This window comes from Netta rufina, assembly GCF_964035555.1.
Source record: "Netta rufina genome assembly, chromosome: 3".
Lineage (NCBI taxonomy): Eukaryota > Metazoa > Chordata > Aves > Anseriformes > Anatidae > Netta > Netta rufina.
This window is the reverse complement of record NC_140125.1, coordinates 74302832-74319514: the sequence shown is the minus strand read 5'-3', so window position 1 is coordinate 74319514 and position 16683 is coordinate 74302832. Positions and strand designations below refer to the sequence as shown.

Below are 16683 nucleotides of genomic sequence, written 5' to 3'. Positions count from 1 at the left end.
CAGATTCTTTTCTTTCAACTCAGTTTTTAAAAATTAATTTGGATATGTATTTCTTATATTTATTTCTTATATATCAAGTATTACTATTATTGTTTGCAGCAATACATAGTCAATATTTTCAGGGAAGTTTTTTTTAGTCATTTGCTATAACTTTGTTTTACTGGGGACTTGTAATCTCTATGGGATCCTAGGTCATGTCCAGGAGTCAGCACTATGGTTGTGCCAGTCAATAAAGGTTTAGGGCATACTGACTGGGTCCCAAAGCTGCTATGTTCAACACTGAGGAGAAACCACCGTCTTAGCCCACTGTGGACAGTTATTTGCTGAAGAAATATTAAACTGAGCTTAAAAAAAAAATGTAATTTACGGGTTTGGTGGGAGGGCATGTCATTGGGCATTCCCAAGTGAGCCTGTTTTTATTTTATTTTTGATGTATAGTTTCATATCATTTAATATATTTTGCACCAGCGAGTGAATCATGTATTTGGGAAATATATTGGGGAAAAAAAATGTATCTTTTCATACAGTTTTTGACAAAAATAATAATATCGAGTTGAATTCCGTATTCCCCACAGAACGCGTTCTCCTCCCTCGGCAGCGGCGGCCGTTGGGCCGCGCGGGCACCATGCCCAGCCCCACCCTAGGCACCGCCCACCCTCCACACCGCACCCCCCTCCCCTGGAACGTTCCATTCCACGCGGCCCAGCCCCCTCGGCGAGCCCGGCGGGTGGAACATTCCACTGCGGGGAAGGCGGGGGGGGTGGGGGGGGATGTACAGAGCAGCGCCGAGCTGTGAGGCGGCCGTGAGGCGGCTGTGGCGGCCATGACGCAGTCGGTGGTGGTGCAGGGTAAGGGGCCTCAGCGCCGTCCCGCCGCCATTTGCCGTGCCCTGTCCTGCCTTTCCCTGCCTGACCTGTCCCCTGTCTCTCCCCTTTGCAGTGGGCCAGTGCGGGAACCAGGTGGGCTGCCGCTTCTGGGACCTGGCGCTGCGGGAGCACGCCGCCGTCAACAAGGTAACGGCGCCGCTTCCTGGGGCAGGCGGCCCTCACACGCTGCCTGCTTCGTTACATGAAAGGCCGCGCTGTCCCCCGAGGGCCGGCCCTGCTGTGTGTGAGGAAACGGGAGGGTTGGTCACTGCCGGCTCTGTCACCTTGGCCCTGGAGTCCTCGGCAATAAAGCTAAAAAACCGCCACCCCAAAGCCTTTCCATACCAGCACATGATGTGAGGTGACTTGCTCTGCAGGTGTACGGACCAAAATAGTGGGGTGAAGAGGGCACAGGGATGTGCTGAGCACCCTGTGCAAAGTGCGCTCTTCATGCTACTCTTCACAGAGATACCATTTGCTGACAAATACCTTGTGTTAGCAGAGGTAATGATCATCAGACCTTCACAATGCCTTTTGCTGAAGAAACTAGTAAGGCAATAGGTGAAGTTCATATGTATATGGAGCATCTCTTGGTTTTAGTGTCATAGGGAACGCTGACTTCCAAACTCTGCTTCATCAGGACTTGAAAACTGATAATCTGGAAAAGGTTAATAACGTTAAAGCACGTGAAGCTGACAAATATCTTTAGCTTTATGGTGGGAGAAGTGATTTACACGCCATCCCTCAGCAGGGAGCTTGGAAATCACTGATACGGCAGCGTATGGTGCTTTCATTTCCACAGAACATCTTGGGCATGGAACTGTCCCAGCATCACATCACTGATGAGCTGAACCAGCTAGACAGCAGCCATTTAGTAATTTCATTGAGATCTTCAGTAAAATCCTAAATCTTTAAAAATGAGGGAAAAGTACTTATTTAATCTTTGGCTGAAAAATTCATTTGCTAACTACATCCTCCTGTTGGTTTTTACTATCAACTGACACTTCAGTGAAATGTGTTTTAATGCTGACTGGAGCTGGTTGGATAGAACTCTGATGCGTACCCTGGTTTGAGTGGGGATGTTTGATAACCCTCAGAGGTTCACTCTAACGTAAATTATTCTGTGAAAAAGCACAGAGAAGTTCTGACATAACATCTTATCTCATTTTTTTTTTATTTTCAGAAAGGAATTTATGATGAAGCATTAAGCAGTTTCTTCAGGAATGTAGATACAAGGTAAGACTTCTTATCAAGAAACCTGTGAGTTTAACACAACAGAACAACAATTCTAGTCCCTCCTCTTAACCTTTAATTTAAAGTTTTTTAAAGTTTTCTTTTTTTTTCAGGTCATATTTATTATGTGCTAGAAAAAGATTTTTTTTGTCTTCTTTTTTGTCTTCTCCTTAAAACACTATCTTACCTTTCCATTCTAAGTATGTGTACTTCAGTAACTAAATTTGTTGAAAGTGTCTGGCTTTGCTTTTCTTTCCTCATATCCAAAAAATGGACAGTCAAGATCTGATAGCTTTTGCCCTTGCCAATCATGATCAGATTGAGAGCTCTCTGAATAATAACTTAGCAGCATGTATTGAAGAGTTGTAGGAGGAATTACATATAAGATAGAAAAGGTCCTGTCAGTTTTTAAATCCCCTTTACCTGATTTTTATCTGTAGGTTGCTGCACAGAGTGGTGGTTGTAATTTTTTTTTAAGTTATCCAATTCATACCTTAAAAATCATATCTGTCTGTCCAGGTACAGAAATCTTTGTAGTGGGCACCTGGATATTGTTGTTACGTTGTAATTCGTTAAAAAGCATTTGACCAGCCTCTGTTTACTTCCATCATACGGCAAAAATACAGCACTCAATTGTAGCTGGAATGGCATTGGAATCGTATTTTGTCACAATTCTTTATCTTAGAAATTCTTAGAATATCTTTTTTTTTTGTCAAGAACATCTAATTGTAAACAATGTCTGTGTTTTTATATGTGCCAGATGAAAGCACCAATTTTTCCGGAAATCAGAGATTACAGCGTTCAACAAAGGGAACATCTGAAAACCTCCTATATTGATGGCAGCAACGGCCAGAAGGCCAGCTTGCTCCTATAGACTGAGAAGCAAAATACTTTCCCCTACCTTTATCAAACTGGTTGTATAATGATAACTACTAAAAGCAACTTAGATCAGCCAAAATAATTACCCAGTTTTAAAGTGAACATATGTGTATGTGACCATGAAGGGTGCTAATGAGCTAATTGCATAACACAGTTTCCATATTTTAGTCTTCTTGTGGTAAATTTACGTACCCAAAACATCTGTTAAATATGGCTGGTGATGTCTTACCCCAAAGATCATGCATGTTGCATTCAGACTGGGCGGACTTAATAAAAAATGCATGGTTTTATATGCAGAAAAGCACGTCTTAAATAAGCCAAGGGGATTCATCAAAGTGAATGGAAGTACAAGCTGTCGTGAAAGACGGCAAAGACTAGCTAAAGAAAGATACAGGGTTTGTTTGTTCACTTGTTTATTTTCTCTTTGGATTTTGTTAGTCCCTGAAGAGAAATAGAACTTTTCTGGCTGGATTTTCTGGTGCTACAGCGGACTCATACAGGGAGCTGCATAGGCTAGAGTAATCAACATGAGTACTATAGGCTGTAGTTAGCTGCTCAGCAAATGAGAAGTGTTTAGAGAGCTGCTTTGAGCGAGACTGTAGAAGCTCCTTTAGCAGTCCAGTGCAGCCCCATCCTCTTTCTCCCACTTGATACCTGGTGGGACTGAGCATGGTCAGAACATTTGGTGCTTTCAGCTGACGTTTTGGATTATTATCGTGGCTGAATGTAGAATAGTCTAAGAGATATTTCATATAGTGTGATTTTAGGGTTGACTGGCCCCCAAACTAGGTAAGTTGAGGGAAAAATAAGTCATCTTCCACTATCTCCCTCCCCCTTTTTTTTTTTTAATTTTGTATTGAATACATTTGGTCCAGACCAGAATATCTCATCCTTTGAGTGCAGAAGCACCAGCATTTAAGTATGGAAAAAAGCACTTGTACAAAATGCACAGACCTCTGGACTGGCTCAGTACAACCAATCCTGGGAAAAAAAAAAAAAAGGATACTAAAGCTGTGTCAGCACAGCATGATTTCTGACCTAGTAAATCTTAATGGCAGAGTAAGCCAGGCACTAGTGCTGTTATGCTGCTTTCACACCTCAAGCAGTAAAACAGTGCTGTACTACCCCCACTGAAAATCTAGCAGTGTTATTTGGTGAACTATCTACCATTATACGATGCAGATGCATGACATCCTAGAGATAAAGAGGGTACTTTCAGATTTGGCAACGCTTGTAGAACTCAATTAGAGGCTGTAGTGGAGAGGAATGTTTCGATGCTTATCCTTTTCAGCCTCGTGAAGTACTGCTTAGAATATTCCTCAATGAGATTGTATCCCGTAATTGTATGCTTTTAGGAAATTACGAGGCATTTCTTAGGGTGCATTTCAGGGTGTTTCTGTTTGTATTGTAATAGCCCTCTGAACATTGAAAATTAAGGAGGGAATTGTATTCCAATACACATTGCCTTATTTTCTATTATGGTTCTGAGCTTGATTTTTTTTTTTCTTTTTTTCCAGAAGTGCTGGTGATGGTCCTGGTATTTACAAAGGAAAAATTTGCTCTTTAAAAGCACGAGTAAGGCAATCTGTAACAGCTGTTCTTTTCACATTACATACTTATGTTCAACTGTGTAAAGATTTTCCTAATATTCTTATAAATGTATATGTTTTGATTTACTATTTTGAATATCAAAATTTCCAGCAGTAACTTATGGTTCAGTGGAGTAATGCAGTTTGCAGCCAGGCTTGTTCCTTAATTTAAAGTATAATTTTTAATAAAACAATTGCAGATATTATCAAGCAAGGCTTTCTTTGTAAATTTTAAGGGGGGCAGGGGAGGTGAGCCACTTCTTTCTAAGTGATTGATAAGCAACAAAACATGAAACATAACTGCTTCAATTCCTTTACTTCTGAGTATTTGGGAAAAAGTATTATTAACGTTTTAACACGATTGCAGTATCGGAAATACCCTTCTAGTGAATGACTTCTGGCAAAGCAGGCAAGGTGAATGTTACAAGTTAGCCTCTTAGTTAACAAGTGGGGAAAAAAGTCTCTCTGGAGCACAGTAGAAACAACATACCTTTGATACTGTAAATAATTTTCTATTTCTTTTGTTATTGTTTCAAAGAGTGGCTTTCTTACTGCCTGAATTGTAACACATGCCTTTCTCACAGGCGCTGTTGATTGACATGGAGGAGGGTGTGGTAAATGAAATTCTGCAGGGACCATTGAGAGATGTGTTTGATAGCAAGCAGCTTATCACAGATGTTTCTGGTTCAGGAAACAACTGGTGAGATCCTCTTCAGAAAGTACTTCTTAGTAACTAATTAGATGGCATTTGAAAAGGGAAATGATAACAGTAGTTTTCTAGTTCATTCTGCTGCACCTGGGGAGCTGCAGCATACTACCAGTGAGCTTCAGAGTCACTGTTGCCTGGAGGAGGGCTTTGAAAAGCATTTTGCAGGAGGATAATTCTGCTGATAAATCATTTCTTCTGTGTTTTTTTTCTTTTATTTTTTCTTTCAAAATAACATGCTTTACGTTTTGCTTTTTGTTGGTTTTTTTTTGTTGTTTTTTTTGGCATTCAGCTGTTACCATTGCTCAGTCAAACCCCTAATCAATCTAGTTTGAGTCTGTGCAGCTAGTGTAGAAATGAGATATATGAACAAATGCATTTCAGATTTCTATGCATCATGGAGTCTGGCTTTGTGCATATAAACTACATTAGCAAAAAGATAAATTAAGAAAAAGTTTGATTAACGTAATGAATTCCAAATTTTCACTGCATCCAGCTCTGATCTCTTGAACTGTTAGTCAATATCTTACAAAATGTCAAATAGAAGGAGCTAAAAAACTGAAAGACTAATTGTTGGAGGTTGTTTTTCATTTGTTTGTTTGTTTTTCTTATATTTAGGGCAGTAGGTCAAAAGGTATATGGCTGTCAGTACCGGGAAAACATTGTGGAAAAGCTGAGGAAAACTGCGGAACATTGTGATTGTCTACAGTGTTTTTTTGTAATTCATTCTATGGGAGGTGGTAAGTATACTTTTCATAGTATGATCGCACATGCTGCAGGTGAAAAGAAAAAGAAAACCGTAGATCTTGAAGGTTGCTGTAATAATCTACATCATGCTGAATGCAGAAAAAAAAAGTACAGTCCAATTAGGCAGACTCATAATTATTTATTATTTGTTTTGTTAGGGTACTGAGGAGTCCTAATCATGAACTTACTGAAGTAAGTTAGAACAGAAATATGTTTTCAATCTGAAAGAGAAGAGAAGACAGCAGATACATTTAGACAATTTACATCAAATACAAGGAAACACTGAGATAATACTGATCAGAAGAAGGGCCAGTTGCCTCAGAATGTTGAAATAATTGCTGTAATCAAGTTGTTTTTAATTGTACAGAAAATGTTTTCAGGAAGGCTTTGAAGGAGACTCGGTTGCTTAACTCCATTGTTTTTCAATTTTCCTTCCACACAATTCTGTTGAATTCTGTTAATAAATCAGATGGGACAATCCATTGTGGTGACAATTTTGTCATTTCTGTATTGCTACTAAGTATTCCTCCCCCAGAAACACAGCAGGGAAGAGGGGTCAGGAGCATGTATTATGAACGGTTATGATACCAAAACAGACACTGAAAATAGCTCTAAATATGACACAGGAGCTTTGTCAAGGGCCTTTTTTGTGGTCATTTGCTTAATTTGAGACCCTAGTTATTTCCATTACGGCAGAAAATCACTGTGTTGTTTGTAGATAAAAATTGTCTGCTGCTGAGAATGTGAGCTGTCCAAGACAGGAAAAATAGTTTAATTCTCTGACATGAACTTAGTGCTACGTGCTTAGTGCTAATAAGGAAAAAAGTGTGTGTGCTGGGATAAAGGAGTTACTCTTTTTTGACTGGAGATTGAAGGAGTTTCATAAATTCCCCAGGAGAAAAGTAAACTTAAATAATTGCTTGGATTAGTTGTGTTTTTTAAACAAATGTTTTGTTTCAAAATTCAAATTAAAGGCTTTATAGAAACAGAAGTCCTAGGTCAAAAAAAAAAAGAAACAGTTACGTATTATGACTTCTTGGTTTGCAGAAATTTTAGAGATTGTTTACTTGATCCTGTCTGGTACTGTTTGGGAAAAACTTCTATCATGTAATTATTTCTTGTCTTGGAAAAACTTTCCTTCCTTAAATTACATCCGAGTAGCTTCCACTGTCTTCCAAATGCTTCAGAAAATGCTCACTAATATAAATAATTGAAAAGTTGTATGTTTCCAACATATGAGACTAAGTGCTTATAAGAACATGGGGGACTTCCTCTCATTCTGGCTTCCTCCCTAATTATTTTTAGGGACCGGATCTGGTCTTGGAACTTTCGTACTAAATTTGCTTGAGGATGAATTCCCAGAAGTACATAGATTTGTTACTGCAGTTTATCCCTCTGGTGAAGATGATGTTATTACTTCTCCATATAACAGTGTTCTGGCTATGAAGGAGCTTAATGAACATGCGGACTGTGTGCTACCAATAGAGAATGAAGTAAGGAATAACATTCTGTTTCTATCAATTTCTTTTTTACTAGACTGAATATAGGAAATACTTCTTCCTCCTGAGTGTTGATAAGAGTGATAATTGAACTCCTGAGTAACTTGCAGGCTTTTGAAATGAATCACTTAAAAGATGCTCTGTACTTTGCTTCCACCTGCAAAGATATCTAGAGTGATATATGTATTTTTTTTCATGATTATTTCAAGGTAGGTAGTGAGAAACTCCTGTTTACTAAAGCTGAAATTCCTACATCTATTAGCATCAATTTGTATGTAGTATTAGTATACTGCTAATGTACTAATAGTCTTTTTTTAAGGGAAATGACTAACCCCACCAAATTCCAACAGGCGTGGCTTTAGTCACGAGTGGTTTGGGCATCATAGACATACGTGACTGCACAAACAGAAGCAAGAGAAAGTAAAATATATTTAAGGAGTATATTTTTGCTTTCACAGGAATTATGAGGATTTTGAGTAGTTAAATAAAATTCAAATTTCTGAGTCAAGCTATGTACGTTTGTGACATGTAAGGAACAGACGTTTAGAAACACTTCAGTCAATTGGAACTGGTCAAAAGTTGGGCATATGTGTATCAAAGGTATAATCTCTGAACAAGCACTAAAGTCTTATTTTTTTTCTTTAACTGAAATGGAAAAATCGGGGTACAGCATTTGAAAGCTCTGTATACAACGCTTCTTGCATGCTTTTTGTTGTGCTTTTTTTTTTTCTCTCTCTCAAAGTCTCTGTTTGATATAGTTAACAAAATTCATCAGATGATGAATTCTGGGAAGCTAGGGTCAACTGTGAAGCCAAACAGCTTGGTAACATCAAGTGCAGGCATCACAAAAGCCGTACAGGAGAAGCCATTTGATGCAATGAATAATATCGTAGCCAACTTGCTGCTGAACCTGACAAGGTAAGGTTATAGACTCTGTACAAGTAATATTGCTGGAGGCACAGTGTGTGCTGCAAATATGCAGGTCTGCATCAGCTCAAAGAAAATTGTTTTCAATTTGATACTAGTCTCCTCTTTTTCAGAATTGCTTATTAAATGTTGAAGTGCTTGGATGTATTTATATTGCAGAGGTTTTGTTGTAGCTGTAATAGTCTTAGATCTGAAGTACGAACAGGTTCATGGACAAAAGGATGTTGTCCTCTATCAATGCTTAATGGCACCCAGGGAGGTTAGCAGTTCTGGGCCAACTATATTATTTTATAAGTATCATATGCCCATTGTTGCTGGTAAACTGTCTATTCCTGCAGGAAATTTTTGGTGAAACAGAATTTCAAAGTATTAGTCTGTTTTTCTTTTAAACAGTTTGTCATGACTACTAGGTCACACATGTTTCATTACAGCACATTTATTAACACTGGCGTCAAGCAGCTATGTCCACACACTGAAAAACAGTGCTAAAGACCACAGTTGGGAAGGTTAAGGTCTCATTCTTGATGATTAATTGTTCTATAATGAGAAATATAAGGAAATAAGAAATTGCAGTGTTACTGCCAAATGTGAAAGTTTAGTAGTTATATATAAAGTGTTTCTTGAACAATGCATTGTTTGTTTTTTTTTGTAGGTAACTGTTGAAATACATATATATATATATATATATATGTCTGTATGTTTACATTATAAAAGTTATTTACTTTGCTTATGACTATTTTGTAACAAGTCTGTTAATTTCTCAGCTCTGCTAGGTTTGAAGGTTCCCTTAACATGGATCTTAATGAAATCAGCATGAATTTAGTTCCATTTCCTCGCCTTCATTACTTGGTTTCAAGCTTGACCCCTCTGTATACACTGGCTGATGTTAATGTACCTTCTAGAAGGTAAGAAGAAAGCGTTATTGTGGAGGTTTTACATTTGAAGCTTAATTTCTAATTCTTCCAGTTACCATTTAAAAATAAATGAATCCATTTTATAGCAAATCTAAGGGTAGATGTTTTAAAAAGTTTAAAAGCCTGCCATGTTTTCAAATTCATACTGCTGATCTTGGGAACTTCCTTTGTCCCTTTAATTGTTAAGCCAGCAAACTTAAAATGTGTTTTTGATATTTCTGTCAGAGAACTGTACTACTAAATGATACGTAGAATCCACACCACAAGTTCCTTTGAATAACACTTTGCAGTTGACTCACAAAATACTATAAAGAGAAACAAGAAATTAAACTAGACTTCTTGGGAAGTAATGGTATCTTACTTGAGCCTGGAGATGTAGTGAACCTATTTAACAGGTTATTTTAACAATAAGTAGTCGCTTGTGAAACTTTGTGAGAGGTTTAATCCCATTGACACATCAGAAAAATAACCACTAATAATAGATTTTGCTGGTTTTAATGAGTTAAATTGAGTCAGCAAAAGGTCCAAACAGATAGAGACAAATAGGTCCAAATGATAGAGACAGTCATGGAAGTACACAGAGTTGAGCAGAGGGCAGGACCATACAGGACCCCTCTTTCTGTGCTAGCAAGTTCTGACAGTTCAGTTTGTTGAAACCATACCCTGAGGAGACAATACAGCACTGGAGGGAAGGTAGCCAACTATAGGGCAACACTTAGTCATGTTTCAGAATAAGGTGGAAAGGGTAGTATTTTTTTTCCTCATTTTGTCTCTTTTTTTATTTTAATAGGTAGATTGTTGCAGAGGTGATTTTAAAAATAATTAAATAGAGACAGTAAGTGTAGAGTTTAGAACAAGTAGAAAGAATGACTTATATGTTATAGGTCCTTAGAGACCTCTTAAAAACATGACCATTGGTATCCCACGTTGCAGTAGAACTTGCTTAAGGAGATGAAGAGAGGAAGAATATGATCTGCTATATCAGCCTTTAAAGTAGACATACGTAATAAAATCAGAGTAAGTGGACAAATGTGTATACACTCTTCTTAAGTCATTAATTGAAATTAATACAATTATATGATTAATACTGATATGATATAATTAATACAATGATCTGATTGATGGATCCCTTTAAATAGTGAAGTGTAGCAGGCAGATAACCAGTCATGGTTGGCAGCACTTTGTAATTTCCTGTCAGATCCATCACAAGCAGTGAGATTGTCCGTTCAAATTGTCATATAACCAGAACCTCAAATAGTTAAATCGTCTTAAATATCTAACAGTTTGTAACTATTGACCTACATGTAAAAATTCTCAATAAATGTCTCTTAGTCCCTTCACTTCTCTTACTTCAGGATCAACAGTTGGTTGTAACAGAGAGAAGAGAGGGAAAATAGGTTTCATCTGTTTTTCAAAACTTTTACTGCCAACATAGAGATATATAAAGGTTTGAATCTTTTTGCTGTCATTCACAGTACCAGGTTAAATGTACCTTTATTTCATAGAATCATTCAAGTTGGAAAAGACCTCTAAGATTATCTAGTCCAACCTTTAGGTTTCTCGGACTTCACAAAATTTGAAACACTGAAGGTGGGTATTCTGAAGAATTTTTGTAGCCTTAGTTATTAAGAGAGAGAACTGTTTTCTCTTTACCTAGGTTGGATCAGATGTTTTCAGATGCTTTTAGTAGAGATCATCAACTAATTCAAGCAGATCCAAAGCATAGCCTCTATCTTGCTTGTGCACTTCTTGTTCGAGGAAATGTGCAAGTTTCAGACCTTCGCAGAAATATTGAAAGGTTTGTACTACCACAAGAAGTAGTCATGGTATTTGTTAGATGGTAATGATGGTTACATGGTAATTTGTGTTATTTCACTCTCAAAATGAACCAACTAGAAGTAGGGTTTTTTTGTTGTTATGGTGTTTTTCTTTCTGAATGAAAGTCAGCTATTTCATGGTTACTCTCATATACATGTAGCTAGGGAATCACGCTTACGTTAACAATTCTGTATTGTTAGCAATCATTTTCTACTTTTTACAGTTAGACTTATTGTCCCCATACAGTATTAATCTGCCCCTCTCATAAATCTAGGAGTAATTGCAGTCCCTTTTATAGAAATGAGTGCTTGTAACTTTACTTTTAAACACTGATGCATTAAATTAACAAAATAAAATTGATATTTGCATTGTGAATTTAAATACATACTGTTAAAGTCTGGAGTCTAAAATGCCTTATTCAAAATGCTAATTCTAACTGGTTTGCTTAGTCACTAAGTCTTTAATATTGACCTTTTCAGTCTGTTTTTGGTCTCTTTGTTAGCAAAGGAAACTCTGGCTTTGTGTTGTCTATGTTCTGTAGATAACTAAAGTTTTTTTTTCACAGGTTGAAGCCTTCCCTGCACTTTGTCTCATGGAATCAAGAGGGCTGGAAAACTGGTTTGTGTTCAGTACCTCCTGTGGGCCATTCCCATTCCCTTCTGGCTCTAGCAAACAACACCTGCATGAAACCCACTTTTATGGAACTCAGAGACAGATTCATGAGGCTCTACAAGAAAAAGGTTTGTCTCTGTTGTCATTATAACTTCTGTAGCCACTAGTCATTAGCATCTTGCAGTATTGGGAAACAAATCTTGGTATCACAGAGAAACTGCTTAAAAGTAACAGCCCAGGATTTATTTATTTATTTTGTGGTACCTATCAGAATCATTTTAACAGCTACTGCTTAAAAAGTGTAAATCCCTTATTAACTTGTACCTACCAGGTGGTATGTTTACTTTCTTCAACAATGAGGCAGTTATCTGACAGATCTGCCTACCTGTTTGTTGAAATGTACCAAAGAAGACAGAATGCAGAAAGATGAATGTATAAGAAAACAGTAATGCCAAATGTGGTTACATGGGGGTTTATTCCTAAAGTTGCTAAGTATGTAAGCAAGGGTTGTCATAAAGTAAATCTTTAAATCTACTTTCTACAGTGCTTGTACTCCCCTCTTCATTGCAGGCTAAACGATGCTTTTTGAGCCAAATGAATTATGTTAGATGCCAACAAAAAAGATAACACCAACTTTATTATTGTCATAGGCTCATCTTCACCATTATCTGCAAGTAGATGGGATGGAGCAAAGCTGTTTTTCTGAAGCTGTATTGTCTTTGTCTGACCTAATAGAAGAGTATAATGAACTGGATGCCACAAAAGGTGGACCTAGAGCAGATCCATCAAGACTGAAGATAGCTGTGTGAAGAAGAACTGTGACTTAAGAAAAAAAAAAAAAGCATCCAATCACTTCAGTTAACCAGAATGAATTGCAGAGTGCCTATCTATTTATTGTCATTCCAAAGTGAGACTGGGACAACTGCTTCCTCAGCTCCCTGAGAAGTGTCATGCTAAGTGACAGGTCCAGCCTGTAAGAAAGATTTGCAGGCACCTAATTATGGTGGATATCAGTAAGAACATTCTTTCTAACTGTAGAATAAATTCACATACCATATGTTGCAAAGAGAAGAAAGAAGTTGTAGCAGCCAAAGAGGTAATTCTTCTCTCAGGCTTTCACCTTACAGTAAACTAAAGGCAGGCCTTAGTTCAGAGAAGGATCACTGTTGCTAGGCTTTTTATTTTTTAAAACTGCAGTGATGAAGAGAAGAAAAGCCTGCATATTCTTTTTGTAGACTTTGCAGACTAGTAATCATTTCAGAATGCTCTAAGCTATGTTCATAGCTTCAACGTTTTCACTTCCTTCTCATAGCTCCATTAGAGCATTCTGGATTGATAACAAAATTGTGAATTACAGAAAATGCATTTTCTTTCAAGTTTTATACTTGGAATATTAATATGTTATTTTAATGGTTCATATTTATGAATGCTGATTTGCACTTGATAATCAGATAATAACAGTATACCTCTGAGTAAGTGAAACATGCATGTATAATAAAGGTTGTTTGGAGAAAAAAGTTTATATGTTTTAAAGAATGCAAGTAAAATGCTTTAATATTTATAATTACTGGGGTAAGTAGATTTGTATATTACAATGGGAACTTTTACAAAATAAAATGTACAGCTATTTCCAATTACTTGCCAACCTTGACTGTCTTAGAACATCAAGACGAATGAATTGTTACTGATCAGAGCGGGCCAATACATTGTTTTCCTAAAGCTTGAAGTCCTTCTAGCAGAGTTTGAGTGGGTGTGTAAGTTAGCACAATTTTCAGTGTATAAGTCCAGAAGTATTCAACAAATCATTGTGATAACATTTGTTTAGAGAGTATTTTTAAGAAAACACTCTATACAGTCATCTGCTTCAAATTTTGGAGCTCTATTAGCTGTAACGTCCACTTATTTTTTCCTTTACAAGTGCATTGTTTGCATTTACACTACTAGAGAAAGATTATCTGCTGCAAAGAGCAATCTGAGCTCAAAATTGATTTATGCTGTTTGAAGCAGCATTGTTGTGTTTTATCTTGGCAGATATAGTAGAAAATGTTAATATGAGAATACAAAACGATAGGTGAAGTATTACAGGGTAATTCATTTAGCTTTTTTTTTTTTGTAATCAGGCAGATTATCTGTGAATTTACATGCATTTCTCATTTTGGGCAGCTTCTTAAAGTAGGGTAAAGCTGTCTTGCTCTGCTTTCTTAAAATACCTTCTTTTCACAAAACTAGTTCTTTTGACAAAACTAGTGTTACATATGTAATTCTCGACAATGTCATTCCACATATAAAAACAATTAAGTTTAAAAGGATGCACTCTTGCATTTTCCAGGTGTTTTTTTTTTTTGTTGTTGTTTTATTACATACATTTATTACATATTCACATATGTAGTTTCAGTATAAAGATTGCTGGGGTGACAGGTAGCGCTAACTCTTCAGGATGGGACTGTGCAGTCTGTCACCCTTGAAGTATATTACAGTCGATGGTGTAACTCAAAAAATTTTGAGTTCAGAAAATATATCTCCTGGATCACTGCAAATCCGCTGACATACACAAGACGTTATCCACATCATCTTCCATTTAAAGAAGCCTTCATTGGGACACTCAAACTGTACAGTGATCATTTTGGACTTATTAGGTATGCAGCATCTCTTGTCCAAACACACACCACAGAAAGTTAGTTTGTAGGTTTGTGAAGATGAGCACCCAGAAAAAATGAGTTTCTCTGCTGTAGGAAGCTGGAATGTTGGTTGACAAGTTTTTCCTTTTGGAATCTGTAATAGTAAAACAAAGAAAAGCCTGTCTTTTGACACACAGAAAATGGAACACGTAAGATTCTGCAATGTTTACATATAAATATCTTGAAAATTACTTCCTCAAAAATACATGTTTTTAAGTTAAATAAATATTATGAGTAACTGAGCGATAGGACAGCCTTTTGAAATTATACATCTGTAGTTTACTATTGAAAGCTGACGATTGAAGGTAGAAATGGGAGAAGAGGCTTTTTTTATGACTTAAAGTATTTGCTATTAAATCCATTTTTCCATTACGTCTGGTATTTTTGTTTTCTATTAACAATTAATTTTACATACAAGGTACCTTTACTGTCTTCAGGATATTGGTCAGACAAGGCTGGATGAAGCATAATCTCTTTTCTTTTTTCATTTCACATTTATTGTTTTCATTGGTCACTCTGCTGGACATGCCTATGCCACAGGTCCTGGAACAGGGTGTCCAAGGAGTTGCCTGTACTAGGCACTTTTTCTTCATAACTAGTGGTAAGTTTCTGTAAACTGAGACAGCAATATGTTATCTATGCAGCATGAATAATTGAAAACAAAAGGCTAAGAATTTTGTTTCTGTTCATGTAGGTAAATGTAAAGATAAGGCATAAAAAAAAGTTATTCGTAAGTCTTAACTCTGAGCTGCTGTCCTTGTTTCAGATGGGATAAAGTTAATTTTCCTTCTAGTAGCTGGTATGGTGCTGTGTTTTGGATTTAGGATGAGGATAATGTTACAACAAACCAATGTTTTTAGTTCTTTTCTGATCAAATTAGTGACGTTCTCTAGAAACGTGCTTTGAAGTTGGTTGCCTTACTGAGTGTGGCTTTACACACTGCCTTAAATAAGTTTCTATAAAATGTCTTTGCACTAGGTATTGTTGTAACGTTGAAACAAAGGCAAGCTTCCTTCCTCATTTTTGCTAACTCGCATAACCATTGGTAACTTTTTGGAGTTGTCCAAACTGAACTTCAGATTTTATCTTCAGACTGCTTATCTTCAGATTGGCTCATGTGCTTCTACTTATTACTCTGCGGTCTTTTGGGAAGGTTTTCTGATCAGTTTTGGGTTCCCTTTTTATTGTATTGATCCATTATGACGATTCAAACCATGATTTCTCCATAATTTAGGTTGCCACCAAATAAATGGCTTAGCTTTCTGGTACCTGCGTTAGTTGTAATGAAGGTGCATTTCATCTTGTAAACATGCACAGGGATGAAGACCCAGGGAAGGGCCAGGATAGCTTTAACTGGCAGTGAAGCTTCCTTAAAGTAAGTGAGAGGACTACCGTGTTAGCAGCAGAGCAGGAATGAGGTTAAAAGGAGTATCAGCTGGCCCTGGCAGAACTGCATGGACAAATTGTTGTGGATTTTGATAAGACTGTGGAGAAGAAACTGGGGGGAGTGCTGCCCTTGCAGTGACCTGACGTTCTGTGAATTGAGGAAAGGTCAAAAGCAGCTTTGACCAATTCCCTGCTAACAGAAGCCAGAAGACTTTTTGCTTTTCATACTCCTCGGGTTTAGAGAATAGAATCTGTCACCTAAGAGTAAGAGGGTTAATTGGGACAGACCGGTCCCCTGGCAAAGGCCTTGAGCGAGAGCTGAGAAACTGCCAGGGCGCTGGCAGCCTGGCTGCTGGAGCCAGGGACGCTGAATAAAGCAAGACTCATGCACAGAAGCGTTTACCAGGGTAGCTGGGCACACCTGACATCAGTCTGTAGTTGGTTGATTGAAGCTGCTTCTGCTTTCCCGGGCCACAGACGGACTGTCCAGGCTTCTTCCTGCCCGCATGCCTGGTGCAGGGACTTTTTGCTAATTTGGGTGTGAATACAGGCGTACATCCAATGGCCCCACTGACACACAGGCACTTATAGAGCGGGTTAGGCTGGAAGGTCTGCCCGTTAAGATAGTAAACTCCATTGAGCTCGCATCCTACAGCTACCAGATCTGCAACGGTAAACAACAGTTAGTGGTCTTGCCTATGGAGTGCTTTGTGTGATCATCCTTTCCTGCATTCCCAGCTTCAAGTTCTCCCCAGCCCAAGCACATCTTTGTTATTTCTGCCTTTTATAGCTATTATAGCTACAGCTGCTTTGCTTGAAATCAGCCCTG

At 37.7% G+C, this 16683-nt stretch overlaps 2 protein-coding genes across 2 annotated transcripts in view; one reads left to right on the top strand and one right to left on the bottom strand.

The window, feature by feature from the left end:
• Positions 1–762: 762 nt before the first annotated feature.
• Positions 763–13344, top strand: TUBE1 (tubulin epsilon 1). Its single transcript, XM_084284032.1, has 12 exons — positions 763–848; positions 940–1013; positions 2050–2102; positions 4496–4553; positions 5152–5267; positions 5892–6013; positions 7326–7513; positions 8262–8437; positions 9211–9351; positions 11018–11158; positions 11744–11918; positions 12441–13344. The coding sequence occupies exons 1-12, from the start codon at positions 824–826 to the stop codon at positions 12597–12599; spliced, it is 1428 nt and encodes a 475-aa protein (XP_084140158.1). The 5' UTR covers positions 763–823; the 3' UTR covers positions 12600–13344.
• Positions 13345–14280: 936 nt separating this feature from the next.
• The window catches only part of CCN6 (cellular communication network factor 6), a gene marked incomplete at both ends in the record, with an annotated part of 51540 nt that continues 49137 nt past the window's right edge, over positions 14281–16683 (bottom strand). The window contains 3 exon segments of the mRNA XM_084284441.1: positions 14281–14562; positions 14891–15084; positions 16276–16518. Coding sequence (XP_084140567.1) covers positions 14281–14562; positions 14891–15084; positions 16276–16518 — 719 coding nt within the window.

Bases quoted from the DNA above. Each gene is read 5' to 3' on its own strand.
- TUBE1 (XM_084284032.1), top strand. From the start codon at position 824: ATGACGCAGTCGGTGGTGGTGCAGG. The intron at 2,103-4,495 runs GTAAGACTTCTT...CTTTTTTTCCAG, and splicing joins TTCAGGAATGTAGATACAAG to AAGTGCTGGTGATGGTCCTG. The intron at 8,438-9,210 runs GTAAGGTTATAG...TTAATTTCTCAG, and splicing joins TTGCTGCTGAACCTGACAAG to CTCTGCTAGGTTTGAAGGTT.